The sequence below is a fragment of the Poecilia reticulata genome, chromosome 3 (genome assembly GCF_904066995.2).
Source record: "Poecilia reticulata chromosome 3, P_reticulata-male-v2, whole genome shotgun sequence".
Classification (NCBI taxonomy): domain Eukaryota; kingdom Metazoa; phylum Chordata; class Actinopteri; order Cyprinodontiformes; family Poeciliidae; genus Poecilia; species Poecilia reticulata.
The window spans coordinates 507,663-525,202 of NC_088832.1; the positions used below are offsets into that span (position 1 = coordinate 507,663).

The window sequence follows — 17,540 nt, forward strand, 5'->3', positions numbered from 1 at the left end:
AAGTGTATCAATCTATGGCAGGAAATCACATGCATTATTACGTCATTTCCACTAAATCAGTGTCAAAAGGTCTTGAAACAATATTATCGTTTATCGCAATAATTTTTTAGACAATTAATTGTCCAGCAAAATTTGTTATCGTGACAGGCCTAGCCATATGCCAAATAATTTACCTATTCTGATGTGATTCATAATTTCTCCATTTGTTGTCCATCTTTCTCAACAGTAGCCGACCTAACAACCTACCATATCTGGGACGATCTTGTTCCTCTGTCCATGGCAGGTTCAGTCAATCAGCTGTGGGACATCTGCTGCCTAGTCAAACTATCATGGGCCTCTTGATTTAAAAGAAGACACCAGTACAGAGCCTCCCTGCTCCTGCAAGTCACACTTCTTGGTTGAACACTCACTACTGCAAGCAGCTGTTAGAAATAAAATCTTTGTGCATCTATTCTGTAATTAATATCTATATGTATCTATTAATAAATGAATTGATGTTGTGTAGAGTTCTGTAAAAACTATTGTAAATAGCTTCTCTTGAGTAATCTACATATGTGCAACTTTTACATTTAAATTGCTTCTTTTTGTAAATTTTACACATCTGGCAGCAAAGTATGTGGAGGAGAGGAAATGCTAAAATTAAAGCTGCCATTGTGGACCAAAGACATAAGGTTTGTGGCCGTTTCTTGCAAACATCTATGTAATAATTATATTAAACACTGTACATGGTTACTACATTACACAAACATAATTACGACAGTTAACTATTTAAGTCATTGATAGAGAAAATGCATTTAGAAAAGGCATATCAATTTTATTTCAACATTATTGAAATAATAATGTTGTCTTCTTAAGTTTACAACTTAAGAAGACATCCATGTAGGGTCCTTGGCGGGTGCCAGTCTGCAGTGAACTGGTGCATGATAGAGGCAACAGTATACTGTAGTGAGCAGTTTGAAGAAGTCCCACCATGTGATCCACAGGGTTTTCCCAGCTGAGCACAAACTTCATGCACTTCGTTTGTCCAGTTTAGATGATGTTGATGAAGAAAAACTGTTTGCCAATAGTGATGTATCTTCAAATCATATTTGTGGCAGCTGCTTTAGAGTCCAGAAACAGCGTTAATTCCACACACAGGAACTGAAGATATGCTGCATCGAGTCAAAACGGATGTTGTCTGACGTCATGTGAAAAGGGTCTATTATTGGGTGAACTCACAGCTGCACAGAGAATCTATTGATTTTTTACAGCAGACTGCCGCTCCTCCCTTGCAGGTACTGCGTACCCCCGCTAAATCTTTTAGGGGTACGCAGTACCCTGCCGTCCCCCCTTACTTTCACCCCTGAATGTGACACTTGGTATTGTTGAATATTAACAGTGTCCCGTGTTAATTTAACAACAAAAAAATGTGTGTCATTCTTTTAACACTTTCAAAAGTGTTACTTTTAACACCAGCTGATTTGAACACACATACACAACTTTTGGGTGTTGACTCACATCATTCCAGTGTGTTCTAATGCTTTTCCCCTCTCTCTGTCTTTCATTCAGCCTGCAGCATGATGAGCACTATGGTCCCTCTCTGCTTCATCACTCTTCTTTTCTTGCATAAACTCATATTTATACTGTTGGGCTATTGAAGAAACTCTATAGAATGCAGTTGGGCTTGCAGGTTTTCACTTTCAAAACCAAACTGAAACCAAGCAAAAATCCAGCTGTGGGAGAAATGCAACTCACAGATGGGAAACAGATCTGCCATGGACGTGTAGCAGCAGGACCAGTGACTGCTAAGAATGTGGACAAGAGAAACTAGCTTAGAGAATATAAGAGAGCATCAGTACAGTTCCCCAAAGAGCCAGAGCAGCAGAATGGATGAGTTCTGCTTCACACTTTCTCATGTTCTTGTCAGCCTCTCCACTGTGTGACCATCAGAGGACTGAAAGCCAGCTCTTCATTTGTAAGGGGATGTTCAGTTTCGTTGTTTCAGGGACAAGAGACTTCCAACATTCTTTGTTCTTATTGTCTTTAAAGACAAGTCTAATTAGCATGGCATATCATTTCCGATGTCTATTTCTCCACAGCTTCATCACACCTCCTACTGTTCAAAATATGTTTGAGTTTAACGTCCACCCATTTCTCCACAAATACATTTGCACTAGTCTTCCCATTACTCTGTTCCATTATGAAAACAAATTTGTGATAATATATTTTCAGCAAAATGCACCTTAGTATTGTTATCAAATACTTCCTACAATGTCTTTTTTTTATTGAATTTATGGTGATCAGTGACACATTTCACCTCTTTGACACATAGATCTATTGATAACTTGCACCAGCTATTTAGATGAAGGTTAATATAATAAAAGATTACAAACATGTTAAGTTTTTGTCTTTCCTTGTATCACAAAATGAGATGCCGGCCGTTCTTTCTTTGGTGTTGCCTTTACCTCAGTACTTTTCTGCAGTAACCATGTTATATGAGAGAAACTTTGTGATTGTGCCTCAGTTTTCAGTGAACATCTGGCATTGTCATGACATTCAGAAATGAGTTAAGTTCAGTTTTGATTTAATTAGGTACACAAGCTTGCCACTGAACATGTATTCCAAGGAGCTGCCAGCGGTGAAAAGGTTAGTGGAACAGATAGGTTACAACACCAGAATTGGAATGAAAAGCATCAAACAGCCCTTCAAAACAATGAATTGACTTCAGACATATCAGATATCTCATAGATCCATTAAACAGCTTCACTAGCGCTTGAACAGGTTGCCTTGTCATGATGTCATTCAGTCGTTTTGTCCAGTTGCTCAGCATGAGTAGACCACGGTTTGTCCAAAGATTGTTTGATTGTGTGCCAAGCATTATCAGTATCTATGCCTGCCATTTAGGCATAGATACTGAACTCTTTGCAACACTTTGTGTCTCCTTGCACAAAGTCTTCAGCAACTTTGGTTTAGTGTTTTATGGACTGACTGATTCACAGAACATCAGAGATGGCAGCATCTGGAGTAATGCCATAATCCAGAGGCATGGACTGATGAGTGGTGCATTATGAGTGCATAACATTTCATCATGCATTATCATAGATCATGGAATGTGTCCCAACGGGAGGTACTTGCACACCTCATTCCTAAGACAATTTCTTGTTACAATTTCTTAGCCAGAAATTGATTTTCCAGAAACAGTCAAATTTTGTCTGGACATCCTGCATGATGTGTTGCTCCTCCTGTGGCCTGACTAGTTCATCAAATGTTTCCCAACAAAACCAGTGTAGATCTACTGTATCTCAATGATGGGGTTAAAAAGATTATTATCTGCACAGGGTCCAACACCCTAAGCAACCTGGGGGCCAGTCTAGGACCATTAGTGTACCCACACTTTGCAATCCAATGTTTCACATGCAGTGTGGAGTAGATCGAGCATTCAAATACCCAGAGTTCCAACCCAAAGCATGGGTGAAGAGAGCCATCTGTTTTAACCTCAAAAGAATCCAAGAAAGATGGAGACTGGTGGATGATAAAGCAACAAGAGAGTTGCTGATGTCATCTTCCATGGACTATGCCACTGATCTGGACAGGTTGTAAAGGGAACTGCAATGAAGTTGGGCTTCTGGAAGGAGATATGTAAATTGCAGAGTCAGTGAGGTGGTAAGTAGAGAACAATTGAATTCTATTTGTTGATGTGGCACCAATTCACAACAAATGTCTCAAGGCACAAAAACATAATTTCAATTCAGTCAGTCATACATTGCAATTGATCCATACTTGAATCCATACAACTGAACAGTGCATTAGTATGTGTGATCACTGAATACTTGACGTATCTTAAAGGGCTACTACCCTGGTAAAAACCAGACCCTTGCTCAATGCTTTGGTTCCTACAGAGCGTCTGGACCAGGGGTGGAAATTAGTGCCATTGGCAAAATGTGGGTAAAAGTATGAAGTGGCGTGTAAATTTGAGCAATTTGGGTTCAAATCCCACAGTGGCAGTTGGCAAATTGAACAGAAAAAAAAACAGTTCAGTTTGAACTCCCATTCAGGGGAGGAGTGGCCATCTGGCGAATAGACTGATACAAATAAATGGAGTGGCCCCAAACTGCCACAATTTAACAAAAAAAAAAAGTATATTAAATATATTAATCGCCCGCGACAGCCCACTGGTCAATTTTAATAACAGGCATTGGACTTCTCCAATGAAACACCTCAGTCCTCCTTAGCCCGCCCCTAACCATATCCCTGCTCTTTCCTCTGAAGTTCTATTTCCCATTTCAGCTAATCGCAGTTACATTAGACACACCCTAGTGGATAATAATCAGCTAATGTATTTTCTGTTATCACCAAAGGTAACAATATGTTTTCAAAGTAGCTATTTTAAAGGTTTGTGCCCTTGCTGAACGCTCAATGTCAAATAGTTTTAAATTTCAAAGATTTTGTGAAGGGAAAAAATCAGTTCATAATATTGTATGTTCTGCATATGCTAAAAGGGTGACATTAAGCATCCTTGTTGGGAGATTAGGAGACTTAATAAGACAGATAGGGTTGTCAGGAGGCGACTCAATTTGCATGTCCTGAGATGCAGCTTTTCAGATTACCACAGGGCCAGAGAGCAAATATCATGTCAGACTGAGTCAGAAGCTGCAGACTCACCACTGAACTAATCTCATCTCATGGAAGCTGAGCCAAGCAGTTAGAATAGGACTAACCTGCGTCTTACATAACCCAGAATGATATGTCATCAAGCATATCCAATAACCAGTGCCTGAGGAAGCTTTCAGTGTGTTATGTGCAGCCAGCCTCTGAAAAAAAAAACCCTATCTAAGCTGCCAAGGGTTCACTGTAGACTTGACAAGGGTCTTCTTATTCCTGTTATTATTGTATTATAGTATAGCAATATATATATATATATATATATATATATATATATATATATATATATATATATATACGTGTGTGTGTGTGTGTGTAGAGGAAACTGTGGGATAGTTTAAGCACAATGATGATGCTGCAGTGAACATCTGGCACTCAAGCACATGGTGAGCTGCAGCTCACATTTCAGGCAGGGCCTCTTAGTCTTTTCACTAATCTGATTGGATTCCAGGTCACAGAAGGTCAGAAAGGATAACAGAGTGGAAGGCTGGAGCAAATGCATAAACACACCAACAATATATAAAGTGGACTGATCCTTCACCTAAATAGTAATTCCAATACAACTCAGTATTTATGCTCTTTAACTTGAGAATGTATTTATGACCCAAAAAATTGAAGTGGGTAAGTATGTTTATTTTTATGTACAGTTATATCATCCAATTATTATAATTGTTATTATTCCTTTGTGTGGATTTATGTAAAAGAGGGTAATGTTATAGTTTGACTTGAACCATTCAGTATATTCCTCCCACTGGTGAAGCTTGCACCATCAGTGAAACGTCTGTTTCCTTCCATCACCGGTTTACTTCAGTGGCTTGTTAGAACAGTCCTGTGCCACGCGGCGGACATGTGATCCATTTGCACTTGTTCTTGATTTTGACTTCACCAAGACCAGATTATACTCGGTCTTCTTACAACAGACAACAAGATAATCTCTATCACAAGCTCTGCCATTGGTGAGAGAAAAAAACATCTTCGTATAAATGAAGGAACTCAAACATAAGTAAAGCACAACAATTTCGATAGGATCTATTTTATTTTTGGTCACTTTTTAAAAGTAAAATATGAAAAATAAGTGAAAAAAAAGTTTATTTCTAGGAAAAATTATATAAAGTCCATAATTTCATGTTAAATATTATTTTATGTTATACTAAGTACATTTTCGCTATACTTTGATGGCATGAATGTTAAAGTTCTAAACCTTTTATCCATCCAGCCATCTAGTTTTATACTTGCCTGAATCGGGCCCATCGCTGCCAACCCTAGGCTGTGCTTGGAGTACTGGTTGTCTGGTAGCCTGAGGTTGCTCTGTTTTGTCTGCATTTCTTCGCTTTCACCTCTCACTAACCAGGAAAAAACTGGTGAGATGCTCATTTGTTTATCTCGGCTGCTAGCGCTAAACAGCTGACAATGCAATCAATTGCTGAGCCTCTAGTTTCAGCCTTTCATCAGTCCATCAACCTTCCTTGCTTGAACATAGTTTTGTCATATATCTTGTTAGAGTTCTAATTTAACAAATGATTTTTGAAATATAATGTATTTTAAAAATACTGTTGTACTTTCCATCTTATTTTGCATTGTTAATTGGTTATTTCAACCAATCCACAATCTGTTCTTTGTTGGCTTTATAGCTAATTTAGCCTTATTTACAATTTCTCATAACCTTTCCTCCATCCCCGTCTGACAGATATTCTACATATAAAAGCTGAACTACATTTTTATTTCATTAGTTCATTCTTTCAGTTTTATTCTTTTTCCATTTTGTCCTCTTTACTGGTATTATTTGGAGGTATTCAGAGTTAGTTTTTTCTTATTTTTTGCCAAGTCAAAGAGTATTTCAACTGAAAATGTTACTCAGTTGCTCATTCCTGTGGATTGGGGTACACCATTTTCAATAACTGCACAGTATTTTATGTTGGAATTTTGCCCATACTGTTTATGTTGCAGTTATTTTATATACCCATATACCTTTATCTTTGTCCGGACCTACATGTCTCAGTATTCTGTCAAACTGGAAGTTTAAGTAATTTGTTAAAGTCTTATAATTTGGAAAGATGTTTATTCTGCAGGTACAGGACGTCCAACGTCAGGTTGTTTTAGCATTTCCCTGGTTCAACAGACCTGAATGATGGTGTCATCAGGCCTGGCGGGTACTTCATGACCGACTTTGGACAATGATAGGCTATATGTGTGGAGTATTTGCCGTTTGAGAACGCCACTGAGCAAATCCCATTGTTCTATAACACAAGTCACCAGATTGTCACAGAACAATAACTTACAAACTGAGAGCCGTTTGTCTATTGAATTCTGATAAGTAAGTAGTGACCCAACTTGTTAGCTTTGATTAAATACCCTAATTTTGCTTTTTACTTTACCTTGGCATCAAGTAAGAATTATTCCTAACCAATCCAGATTATTGTCACACAATGTAGACTAAATACAAGACGAAGCTTCAAAAAGGCTCATTAGCAATTGTAAGGAGCATTTGATTAATTTAAAGAGAATTAATTTTTCTCTGTTGATTTGAGGGTACAACTATTTTCTGATATCTGAAAATATCTACTATATCTAATATCTACAGATGGACATCTGTCTTATTGATCAACGAATGGGTTGGCCTGGCCCAACTAGCATGAACTGAAAAAGTTCATACATATCCAGTATTTGGATATGGAGATTCAAATGATAAAATTCCAGAGAAAGGTGAACTACAGCAACAAAATTTATGTTGCATAGCAAAAATTGGAGCATTGGAGCAACAAAATTAGGTTATTTTGGTTGATGAGCAGGGAAATAAAGCAAGATTCAGTGAAACTGAATAGAAAACATGAAAATACAGCAATCAAGGAGAAAGACACCATCGTAACCTAACACACCATCATAAGATAGTTTTATACAAAACAAGAACAGTATTCAAATAAAACCAAGCTCTGACCCTCCCGATTACAGAAAGAACACGTCAATAAAGTAAGTATTTGACATCTTATGCCAAAAGAACAATCAAAAGGAATCATTTTTGTAACTTTTTAGAGAGTTCCAGGACACAGATAATTAAAAATAAAAGATAGTCTTAAAAACAACCCTGACAATCTGACATAGCAGTAAGGATGTTGTTAACTGGATGCGTTTCGCACACTGTTAGTTGCAGCTGCTGCAGTGGTTGAGAAGGTCCATCGTTCTCTACCCTCTAATCTCCTTAATCTAAAAAAAGACACACAAAGCCCAGAAACATAAGAAAGAGCAGAGTTGTAATCTCTATCAAATCTGAAGGAATACTCATAAGCTTCATTAGTCTCTACTTTCATCACATGATAGACGATTTTCAGTTGTTTAGTTTTCCCTGAAAGCAATTTCTGTGATCAATTTGTCAACTGGAGTTAATATTTGATTACATTTATCTAAATAACCTACCTTATTTACATTTTAATTACAGTAATTAAAATATATCAATAAATCACATTGAAAAGCCATTTGATTTTATTTGGAAGATAGTGACCACAATAGTATTAAGTTATTAAAAACCGTGACTTTGAAACCAAGTGACTCGTGTAAATAATCTGCAGCCTCAATACAGAAATCTAAGTGAAATATTATTAGGTGACTGAAATCTTTGATATTCTAGCTGGACCTGTCTGTGGAGCGCTGCTTGATAAAGAGCCTTTCACATAGCTTATTGCCTGTTAAGCTTCCCTTTACAAAAGCTATCCAAGTGATGTAAGAGGTTTCTGGGAAAATGTTCAGCGCTTCATCCTCCCTGGTTAGGTCACTCAGTGTGACCGCTCTGTGGGACACTGCCCGAGTCGGGGTCTTGCACTTTGTTAGGGGTTCGTGTTCACGTGCTTGGAAGACGCCAGAAAGCTCTGATCTGTGTAGTGGTACAGAGCATTGGAGGGTGGCAGGTAGGCCTCAGTGGGGCTCAGACCTGGAGAAGCAGGAAACCTTGTAGGGTTGGAGCATTAGTAACTGTGTTTCCATTACAAATGTGGGCAAAATTGTTTCATATTCTCCAAATGTAAAAAAACAAAAGGACATAACTTCACTGCCTGTTACCTGTAAACTAGCATTGTTATGTGTTCTTGTTCTTACAATGCAAAGTTTACTATAAATGTTAGAAGATATAAAAAGAATATTTGTCAGTTGAATCAGTATTCAAAGGCATCTGAAAATCTCCTGCTAAATATATATTTGATCAAATAAAACAGCCTTCCTGGGGTTTTTAGTTGGTTGTAGTTATAGGTGCGTCATTAGCACGTTTCCCTCTGCTCCAAAGTCTGCAGAGTTACCTGACGTCATTGATCTCACTTGCCATGGGACTTTACCTGTGATCCCTTCATTGTGACCCCATTCAGTCAGCTAAGGTTCCTGCCAGCTCTCCTCCCGTTGCCCCGGCTCGCAGAGGCGGAAAAGAGCCACAACAGCCTCTAATCATAGCCGCTTCACTGTTTCTGCAGTCTGCAGAGACGTTTATGTCTTTAAAACCAGAGAGTGGAAAAAAATACAGAACAGTGTGTTCAGTAAGGGAGAGAGAGAAACATGCCATGCCAACTTCAGTCTTTCACATAAAATATTTGTGGAATAGTGGATTTACAATTCTTTAAAATCCTAAAACAAAGATCTAATCCTCAGGTGTACAAATTAGCCTGTTGGCTAGATAATGTCACCTTAATTTATTATGTCATGTTTGCCAAATATGCTTTTAATATGAGGGACTGTACTACAGTCATAAAACATACTGCCGCTCACATATATATTTTATATCTCACATATTGCAGATTTAATTTGTGGAGAATGTATGTGTGTATATGGAAGAATATATGTATATGAGAGAAGAATGTGTATGTGATGAAATATGTGTGTGTGAAAGTGTCCCTCATGGTTTGGCATGAGGAACATGTACGGCCCCTCATGCCAAACCACGTAATGACAACAGTCAAAATGACAACAGTGACAGAAGCTACTTTTGCCATTTCATCTCTTCAGATCCCTGATATTAAGAAAGTATTTATGTCCATACAACTTCCTGTTTGCTGCATATTTCCTTTTTATTTTAACATATTTGGAAACTCAATAGAATGATTGTGCATGAAAATCACAATAAATCATCTTGGCGTTTGTGAAATACATATATAAAGTGTTTTCTTATCCATTGTGATCCTTGCGTTTTGCTTCGTCTGGGGCCCTGACCAACAGCGGTGACATACTGCAGCTCCGCCCCTGAGCTGCAGTATGTCACTTTTATATAAATATTTTTTTTCACATATTTTTTTTAAACTGTCATTATGTTGTGACAGTATGGTATAAGAGGTAATCTGTGAAAAATCTATTTCCTCTGCTTTCTCCCAGTGCTAGAGAAAAACAGTCAGTAACAGGAGAGTTCCAGTGCTGTCAATCACTATCTCATGTGGTGCTGCTCATCCTTCCTCCCCCTCGATTTGTGCCGTGCTGCAGCTAGCATAGCACAGAGCTGTGCAGTTTCAAACTGAATGCTCAGTTTAGTTAGCATAGCTACCAATGACGGCAGATAAACTGTTCTTGTGTGGCGATAGCGGTGTCTGCCATTAAAATTTTTAAATATTGCAACCAACAACCCCACCTGATATCTTAGAACCAGAACTAATCAGCTTCAAATATCTACAAAAAGGCCACGCCAGGTCGGGACAACAAAGAGGCGGATCATAATGTTTTAAAAAAATGAATGATTTATTTTCTTCCAAAAGTTTAAAATAGGCCTACAATGGAATAGATACTTTAAAAGAGACAGTTTACAAACTTCACAAAATACCTATTGCACGTTAGCTCTTCAGCGGAGAGTTGTTTTCCAACCCAATTAATAACTAAACAAGAAATTAATCAAGAAAAACATGCAAAGCAGATGAACATCAAAAAAAAAAAAAAAAAACGAGCAAAGCAACGAACAGGCTAAACAACAACACAACTCATGCAAACAAAACAAAAAAAGGAAAATTATAAATAAACGTACTGAAAAATAATAGGGGGACTCACCAGAAACGGTTGAACCCTGGCCAAAATAAAGAATAAATCACCAGTTGGGTAAATGACACCCAGCTGAAAAGACAAAACAAAAGCATGGACAAAACAACGGCGTTGGCGTGGCTGCGCTCCCCTCGCGCCACGGACAATTAGGCCAGGTGCGCACCAGGAAGCGGCAGGAGGAGAGAGCGGGGAAACCACACAGCAATCCACCGCCAAGTCCCGAACACCTCAGGATCTAAAAATTTAATTTAAGGCGAACTATGGCACCGAGCCCAACAAGCTGACAATGAACCCACCTACCTCGGTTAAGAACTCCACGCCCACGACGCGTGCCTGACCACACGCACTCCCAGAGAGCAAAACGGGACCATCAACACAACCACAATCCTAAACCCAAAGGAAGCACAATCACCACAAACTAATCTAAAACCCAACAGAAGGAAAATCACAAAACTAACCTGGAGACCATTATTTGATGCTTGAGGAAGGACAGCATCATGGGAGCTCACACAACGCCATCTCCACAGCCCAGAACAATTGTATGTGAGCGCCACACACACCTGGTTTTAAAGGCTACGTTGGTGCCGCCCACCACTCACCTTAAAGGTGAATCTGCACCAACATACCACACTTGTATTGATAAGTTGTTTCTCCACCATTAGCACATTTAGCAGTGAGTGACTGAGGCTAATTGACATTGCTAAGAGTGTCCTGCTAGTTCTGATTGGCTGTTTTGGTCAGAACGGTGCATTACTTTAACCAGTCATAGTTCAGGAAGGAGCTGGAGGAGATTGATTGTTTTCACAGATTATCTGTCTCATAACAAACTGCTACGACATTGTGACAGCTTTAGCAAATATGGAGAAAACATATTTTTTATTAAAGTTATGTACTGCCGCTTGAATAAAATGCAACTACATAGCATTTTTCAGAAGTCTGGATTGCTTTATGTGTAGTTGCACGTTGCTTTTGACTGTTGCTTGTGGGGAGAGACATTTCAGTATCTAAAACTAAGACAAATTTTAAGCAATCTACTTACATACTGGATGTGGACTGTCGGATGTTAAATTCATGAGCAGTAAATATTGTGCTAATTATCAGTATTGAACCAAAGAAAGCGAGGCAGATGAAGACTTTAAAATTGTGACGCTTTTTATGGGTTAAATAGATTCAAAAAATTGTAACAGCAGCTGCACGGGGGGCCCAAACACATTTTTTGTCAGGGTGCCCACGATTCCTGGCGGCACCCCTGATTGCAGCTGTATGATTGGCTGATGTTAAACTGTTCAAAAAAGTGCGTCTGACCATTTCATCTAGAAAGTACATTTTAAGGTAAAAGGAAAAACTAATACTGGAACATACTGAAAAGTGACTTCAATTCAAATTTCAATTCAAATTCAAAAATACTTTATTAATCCCAAAGGGAAATTTAATTATTTTCTGTTTCAAATTTTTACATTTAAATAAAACAATAAAGAAGACCTGTATTTTCTGAAACTGATCATAAGCACAATAAAACATGCACTAAAGTAAGTTTGTCTTAAAGTCACAGATCGTATCAGGAACTGCTTTTGAGCAACTGCTCAGCCACTCAGGAGATAATCAGTCACTTAAGGAAATGTTGAAAAATACATTTTGTCTGTATAATAAATTTCTTGTGGCTCTGGCTGAGGCCATTAGTGTAATTAGAAAGTCAGCTTGCATTAAATTGATATGGATGTATTGCCCGGGGACAGTGGAGGAAAGTAAGTGTGTGTGTGTGTGTGTGTGTGTATGTGCGTGTGTGTAGGTGTGTGTGTTTCATCAAGTAAATGAGGATAAAATTTGGAGTCAAATACGCGACAGTCATTAATCAAAAACAGCATTGCTTCATGCATGTAGAACACAGCAGCCATTGTTACATGGAACGTTAAGTTTAAATGGAATAAGCTCCATCAAACACTTCACCGTTGAACATCCGCTAGACTCAGATGAATCATTAATGAACCACTGCCTCGTTAATGGTGCTTGAATTGTGGGAGAATTTACTATAGTCTGTCAAAATGACAGTAAATAATAAAGAAAAACTAAAAATTGACACATGGAATTACACATCTATGACAGTACTTTTATTCACCTAAAGTCAGCCAATAGATGGTACAGAACAACAAAACCACTGATAAAATAACAAAAACAGACAGTTAGAATCTGAGTTAAACAGAAGAAGCCACTTCATGTAGTTGATCTACTTGCAAACAGAATTATACCACATTATCCAGAAGTGTGGAGCATGTGAGTTGGAATGAATCAAGTCACAAATTTAATGACTTCAGACAGTTTCAAACAGATTCCAAATCAAGTACAAAATTTCCAGATTATCAATCAATGCACTGAAGTTCTGTTTATTATTCAAATAGGTTAATTAATTTATTTAATCTAAGGAAGCCCAGCAGATTCCATCAAGTCATTGATTTAAGGTAATTTTATTTATATAGCACGTTTTCAGCAACAAGGCAATTCAAAGTGCTTTACATGAGTTAAAAGGAAATACAAACAAATACAGTAGTTACTATTCTTTCCACATTAAACTAGATTACGGTAATTGAAATTTGAGGACTGGGGTAACACTGAAAAAGTACCAACCACTGAGCTTACTATATGATTTCATGAGACTGGCTTAATCACGAAGTAGAGCTAACAATGTCAATGTTATTTGTATAGTACATTTAAAACAATCCTAGTTGACCAAAGTGCTCCAGAGTTTACACCAACCATCACAACATAAATAAAAATTAAAACAATAAAAATATAGCACAGATATTTTAAACGGGAAAGAAAGGAAAGAGAAAACAAGTATGAGAAAAACAGGAAGAACAACAGTGAGAACAGATGTGTTTATGAAGCAGTAGTTTATCTCAGCTCTGGTTTTTTGTTCTTCCAAATATGGTTCCCTCAGTAATAATAATTTGCATACAAACCAAAAAAATAAATTAAAGGTCATCCAGTGCATAGATATTAATACGTAGACGCCTCATGGAGCGCTAAGTCCTACGTTAACGTCACCGCCATCTTCTATGTGGCAGTAGAGCGATCAGAGCTCCTTAAGTCCTGTGCTGTGTGGACTTGTTTCAATCGTTTTACGAAACAAACTGGAATCATTGCCATTACCTTTCACAGGTAAGGGTGAAAGATCAGAATTACTTGACTTTGCATCTAGAAATTCGCTTCTAAACAATACCAAAGGATTTGCAGGCTACTTTGCACTGACTATTATTATATTATTAATATTACTATCGCTATTGTAGATGTTTTGAGTTTTATACTTGTTTCTGTATTTATCATCAAAAATTATTTCCCAGAGAACAAAAAAGTCATAGAAATTATTTTCACAGGCGTCTACGAAAAATGCAATGAACATTCAAGTTAAAATCGGTAGGCCTAACAGCAGCCAATCAGAGTGGAAAAATATTCTTATTTTGTGCCATTTTCTAGTTGTTAAATATTCCACAAAATGACCAGATAAAAGATGTTCAACATGCCAGTTTAAACTTTGAACTATTTGCAAAACGACTGAGCTCTGCAACATTAAAACATGGATAGAACTGTAACTACATTAATCATAACTCTTCTTCTCTTCAGTGTTTCTGTCGGTTTCTGGTGGTGCAGCTCTGTGCTGCCTTCAGGAGAATAGGACATCAGAGTATCATCCATAAAACTTCACCCACATGGCATTTATTGTTCAAACCAGAGCTTTCAGTGGAAAAACAAAAGTTCCAGATCCTTTTAATGCCATACAAATATGAGACAGAAACATGGATTATATCTTTATATAGACCTGTCTATTGATTTTTAGATTGATAGTTTTACTGGACAGAAATTACAAAGAACAAATCTGGTTCTTAATCAAATTCAAATTCAAAGTATCATGGAGTCATCACCCTCATGACATTAACACTGACATGAAAAATTATATTGAAGAAATAAATATATCAAATCTAATTAAAAACATAAATAAGTGATCAGTTCTTCACTGTTACGGTCTATAAGATATATTTATTCTCAGAGCGGTCTCAGTATATGGTCTTAAACCCATGGCACTTCAACAATATTATTTTACCTTTTATCTGGAAATAGTGTCTGTTTATTCTTGCCATACTGTCCTCTGTATTAATTATTGCTCGAAAGGTCTTGCCATACCAGTTTATTCCTCTGCATTTACTTCAGTTTCTTAGTTTATTCTTGAATTTTGTTCTTCATTCATTTCCATTTAGTTTTATTTGACTAGTTTTATCCTCTCTTGGTTTATTGCTATGTCTACTTTAGTCTTTTTCCTGTTGCTAGATTTATTTTATCGTTTATTGACGGCCATCATCAGTAATCTCATCACCTGCTGTGCCGCCTAATCAACACATGATGTGTTTCACATCATGTGTTGATTTTTTTCACTGTTCAACGTCGGATTCTCTGTTTTTATGCCATAATTCACATCTAGTTCGTCGCTCCGTTTTATGTCCCTCTTCTCCTGTTTCAGAGTTTTGCGCAATGTGAACGTCTTTTTTTTAACCCCCTAAGGTGCAGGGCGTCGGGAAGCGTATCGATGGGTTGAAGCCAGACCGACACAAACCTTTTAAAACAACGGAAACAATTTCTGCATTCTAATTATTGAAATTTAAAAGTGCTGTGTTGTTCTATCACCCCCGTTTCATACCGAACCACTTACAGCACCGGTGTTAACGCTATACAATGAACGCTCTCTATCGTGGTATCACCCATGGAGGGATTTATTTCTTTATTTAAATGGGTTCATTTTTCAGAGGGATACACAGTGAGGATATCGTGATTTTAGCTACCAGTAGCAGGAGAACGGAGCTGCGCCAAGAAGCTAACAGACACTGAATAAAAGAAGAAGAAGAAGAGCTGCCATCGATACCATTGCAGCCAAGCATGATTTAATGTTACACAATACAGTTTTACCAAGTTGCTCAAAGTCTAAACTGGCATTGTTGTGCATTTAAGGTGTAAAGTTTACCTTCGACCAAACGCCCCCCAAAGGCATCCCAGCGCCCCCCTTTTGTAAAAATGTCCGCCAGCGCCCCCTGCCGTCCTCAGATAAGTTTAGGGTCTGGTTCGCAGAGTATGAGATTAAATTTTTTTCCCAATTATTCAATTCGGGGGAAAAAACTAACCTCAGTAAGGTAAAATAAAATTGTAATCAAAACTTTTGGAATTGTAAGGATTTCTTTTTTTAAAAACCAATCATTTTGTTTAAAAATCTTTTTAATAACTAATTTTTGTCTTGTGAACATTAAAAGTTATTTGCCAAACATAAACTTTTATTTGCACACATCAGAAATCTTTTGTTGTGATTTTGGGCCCTACTCAAGACGTCATGTGAGAATCACAAGCAAAACTTTGAGTCACAAACAAAAACTTAGAATAGCAAGAAAAGATTTCTGACATGCACAAATAAGTTTGTTTTGCAAAAAAAAAAAATCACTTCATGAGACAAATGTGTGATTTAAATGTTAAAAAAAGTTTTTTAAGCAAAACTCTGTAGGCTTTTCTCGTGGTGACATGCATTAACAATTAAATATTTGCTTTTGTTTTTTTTCTGCAGTTCCACGTTAAAGTTTGATGCAGCTCTGCTTTCCTGAATGTACCATCTTCATCTCCACTGCAGCAAACAGGCAGCTCTTTTTTATAGATCACAGTCCACTAAAAGGTTGCATTGTGCCCTTATTTATATTTTTAATAGTGTAATTCTGTAAAGATAAAATATGTCTGGTGGTCTAGCTCTTATTTACATATCTTGCTAAATTGCGGGTTTGAATATTGCAATACTTTCTTATAACAAAATAGACCTGCAGAAAGAAATTACTAATAAAATATCTTACATATGCATAGTTGTATGCTCTATGTAGAGATTCTCCTTAGCTTTGATTGTATATCTCACAATTTTGTAATTTACCATTGTTTATTCAACTTTGAAAGCTGAGAGGCTTTGTTAATATTCTGTCCTAAAATACGGTTGAATGTGCCCCTTTTTTTTTGAGCACCTGCCCCTTTAGTGGTCTCTGCACGGCCCTGATAACAATAATCTCAGTGATTATTGTGTCAACAAGGTGTTGCGCAATTCTGTGCGTTTCGGTTCCATTACCAAAATAACGAGCAGAGTAGGAGTTTAAAATTAACTAATCACCCACTGCTGTGTTCGAGATAGCGCTTATTAATAATAAATATCAAGCCTGCAAACCTTATATTGTAACGGACTGAATGTTATGTCTTTAACATAATCTCGGGTCGGCTTGTGGGGCGCAGGAGGTTGCCATAGTAACCTCCTGTGCTTAAATGACAGAGACGGAGAGTAAAAAGGTGCGAGTGGTTTAGAGTTGATCACCTGTTCGGGTTGTTTTACCTTTTTTTACTTTTGCATTGGCGCATCACAGCCGCTGTAGTTTCTGAACGTTCAATAAACGACAAACTTGGACTAATTACCTCGTTCTTTGTGAGTATAAGTCATTTACAACAAACATCAAACGGTAAATATGTTTCATTAAGTATCTAACAAACAAATGGCTTCTACCGCAATAATTATGTGAAATTAAATTAATTGTCTGATATAAAAATAGTTTGGTGCTTTGAGCTCAGAGTCTGAGAGGCTTTTCCTCTATAAAAAAATTTTTTTGCCTCTTATTTATTGGAAATATTGATGTTGATGAGATTTTCCCCAAAATGATAACCTTTTTCAACCTTTATAGCTCCACTGTTGAAAATGAGGCTCTAACATTCACAAATGACATTGAAATAAAATCCAGTCCAACATCTGGTTTGAGGTGATTCCTCTGGAACCTGTTGGAGGAAAAATATCCCAACTTCAGAAGATGAGCTTTAACATAACAGAGCTCTGTGGTTCCTCCTGTCAGTAT

General features: G+C 37.4%; 1 protein-coding gene across 2 annotated transcripts in view; it reads left to right on the forward strand.

Annotated features, from left to right (window-relative positions):
• The window catches only part of vstm2b (V-set and transmembrane domain containing 2B), a 50,212-nt gene extending 33,107 nt beyond the window's left edge, over positions 1-17,105 (forward strand). Inside the window, exon 5 of one of the 2 annotated variants that reach the window (XM_008404971.3) lies at positions 1,549-2,373. In XM_008404971.3, the coding sequence (XP_008403193.1) occupies positions 1,549-1,637 (89 nt within the window). In that variant the 3' untranslated portion in view covers positions 1,638-2,373. Of the gene's footprint in view, positions 1-1,548; positions 2,374-16,231 lie in introns of those variants that run through there. The other variant, XM_081604892.1, reaches the window with a different exon arrangement.
• The last annotated feature ends 435 nt before the right edge of the window (positions 17,106-17,540 follow it).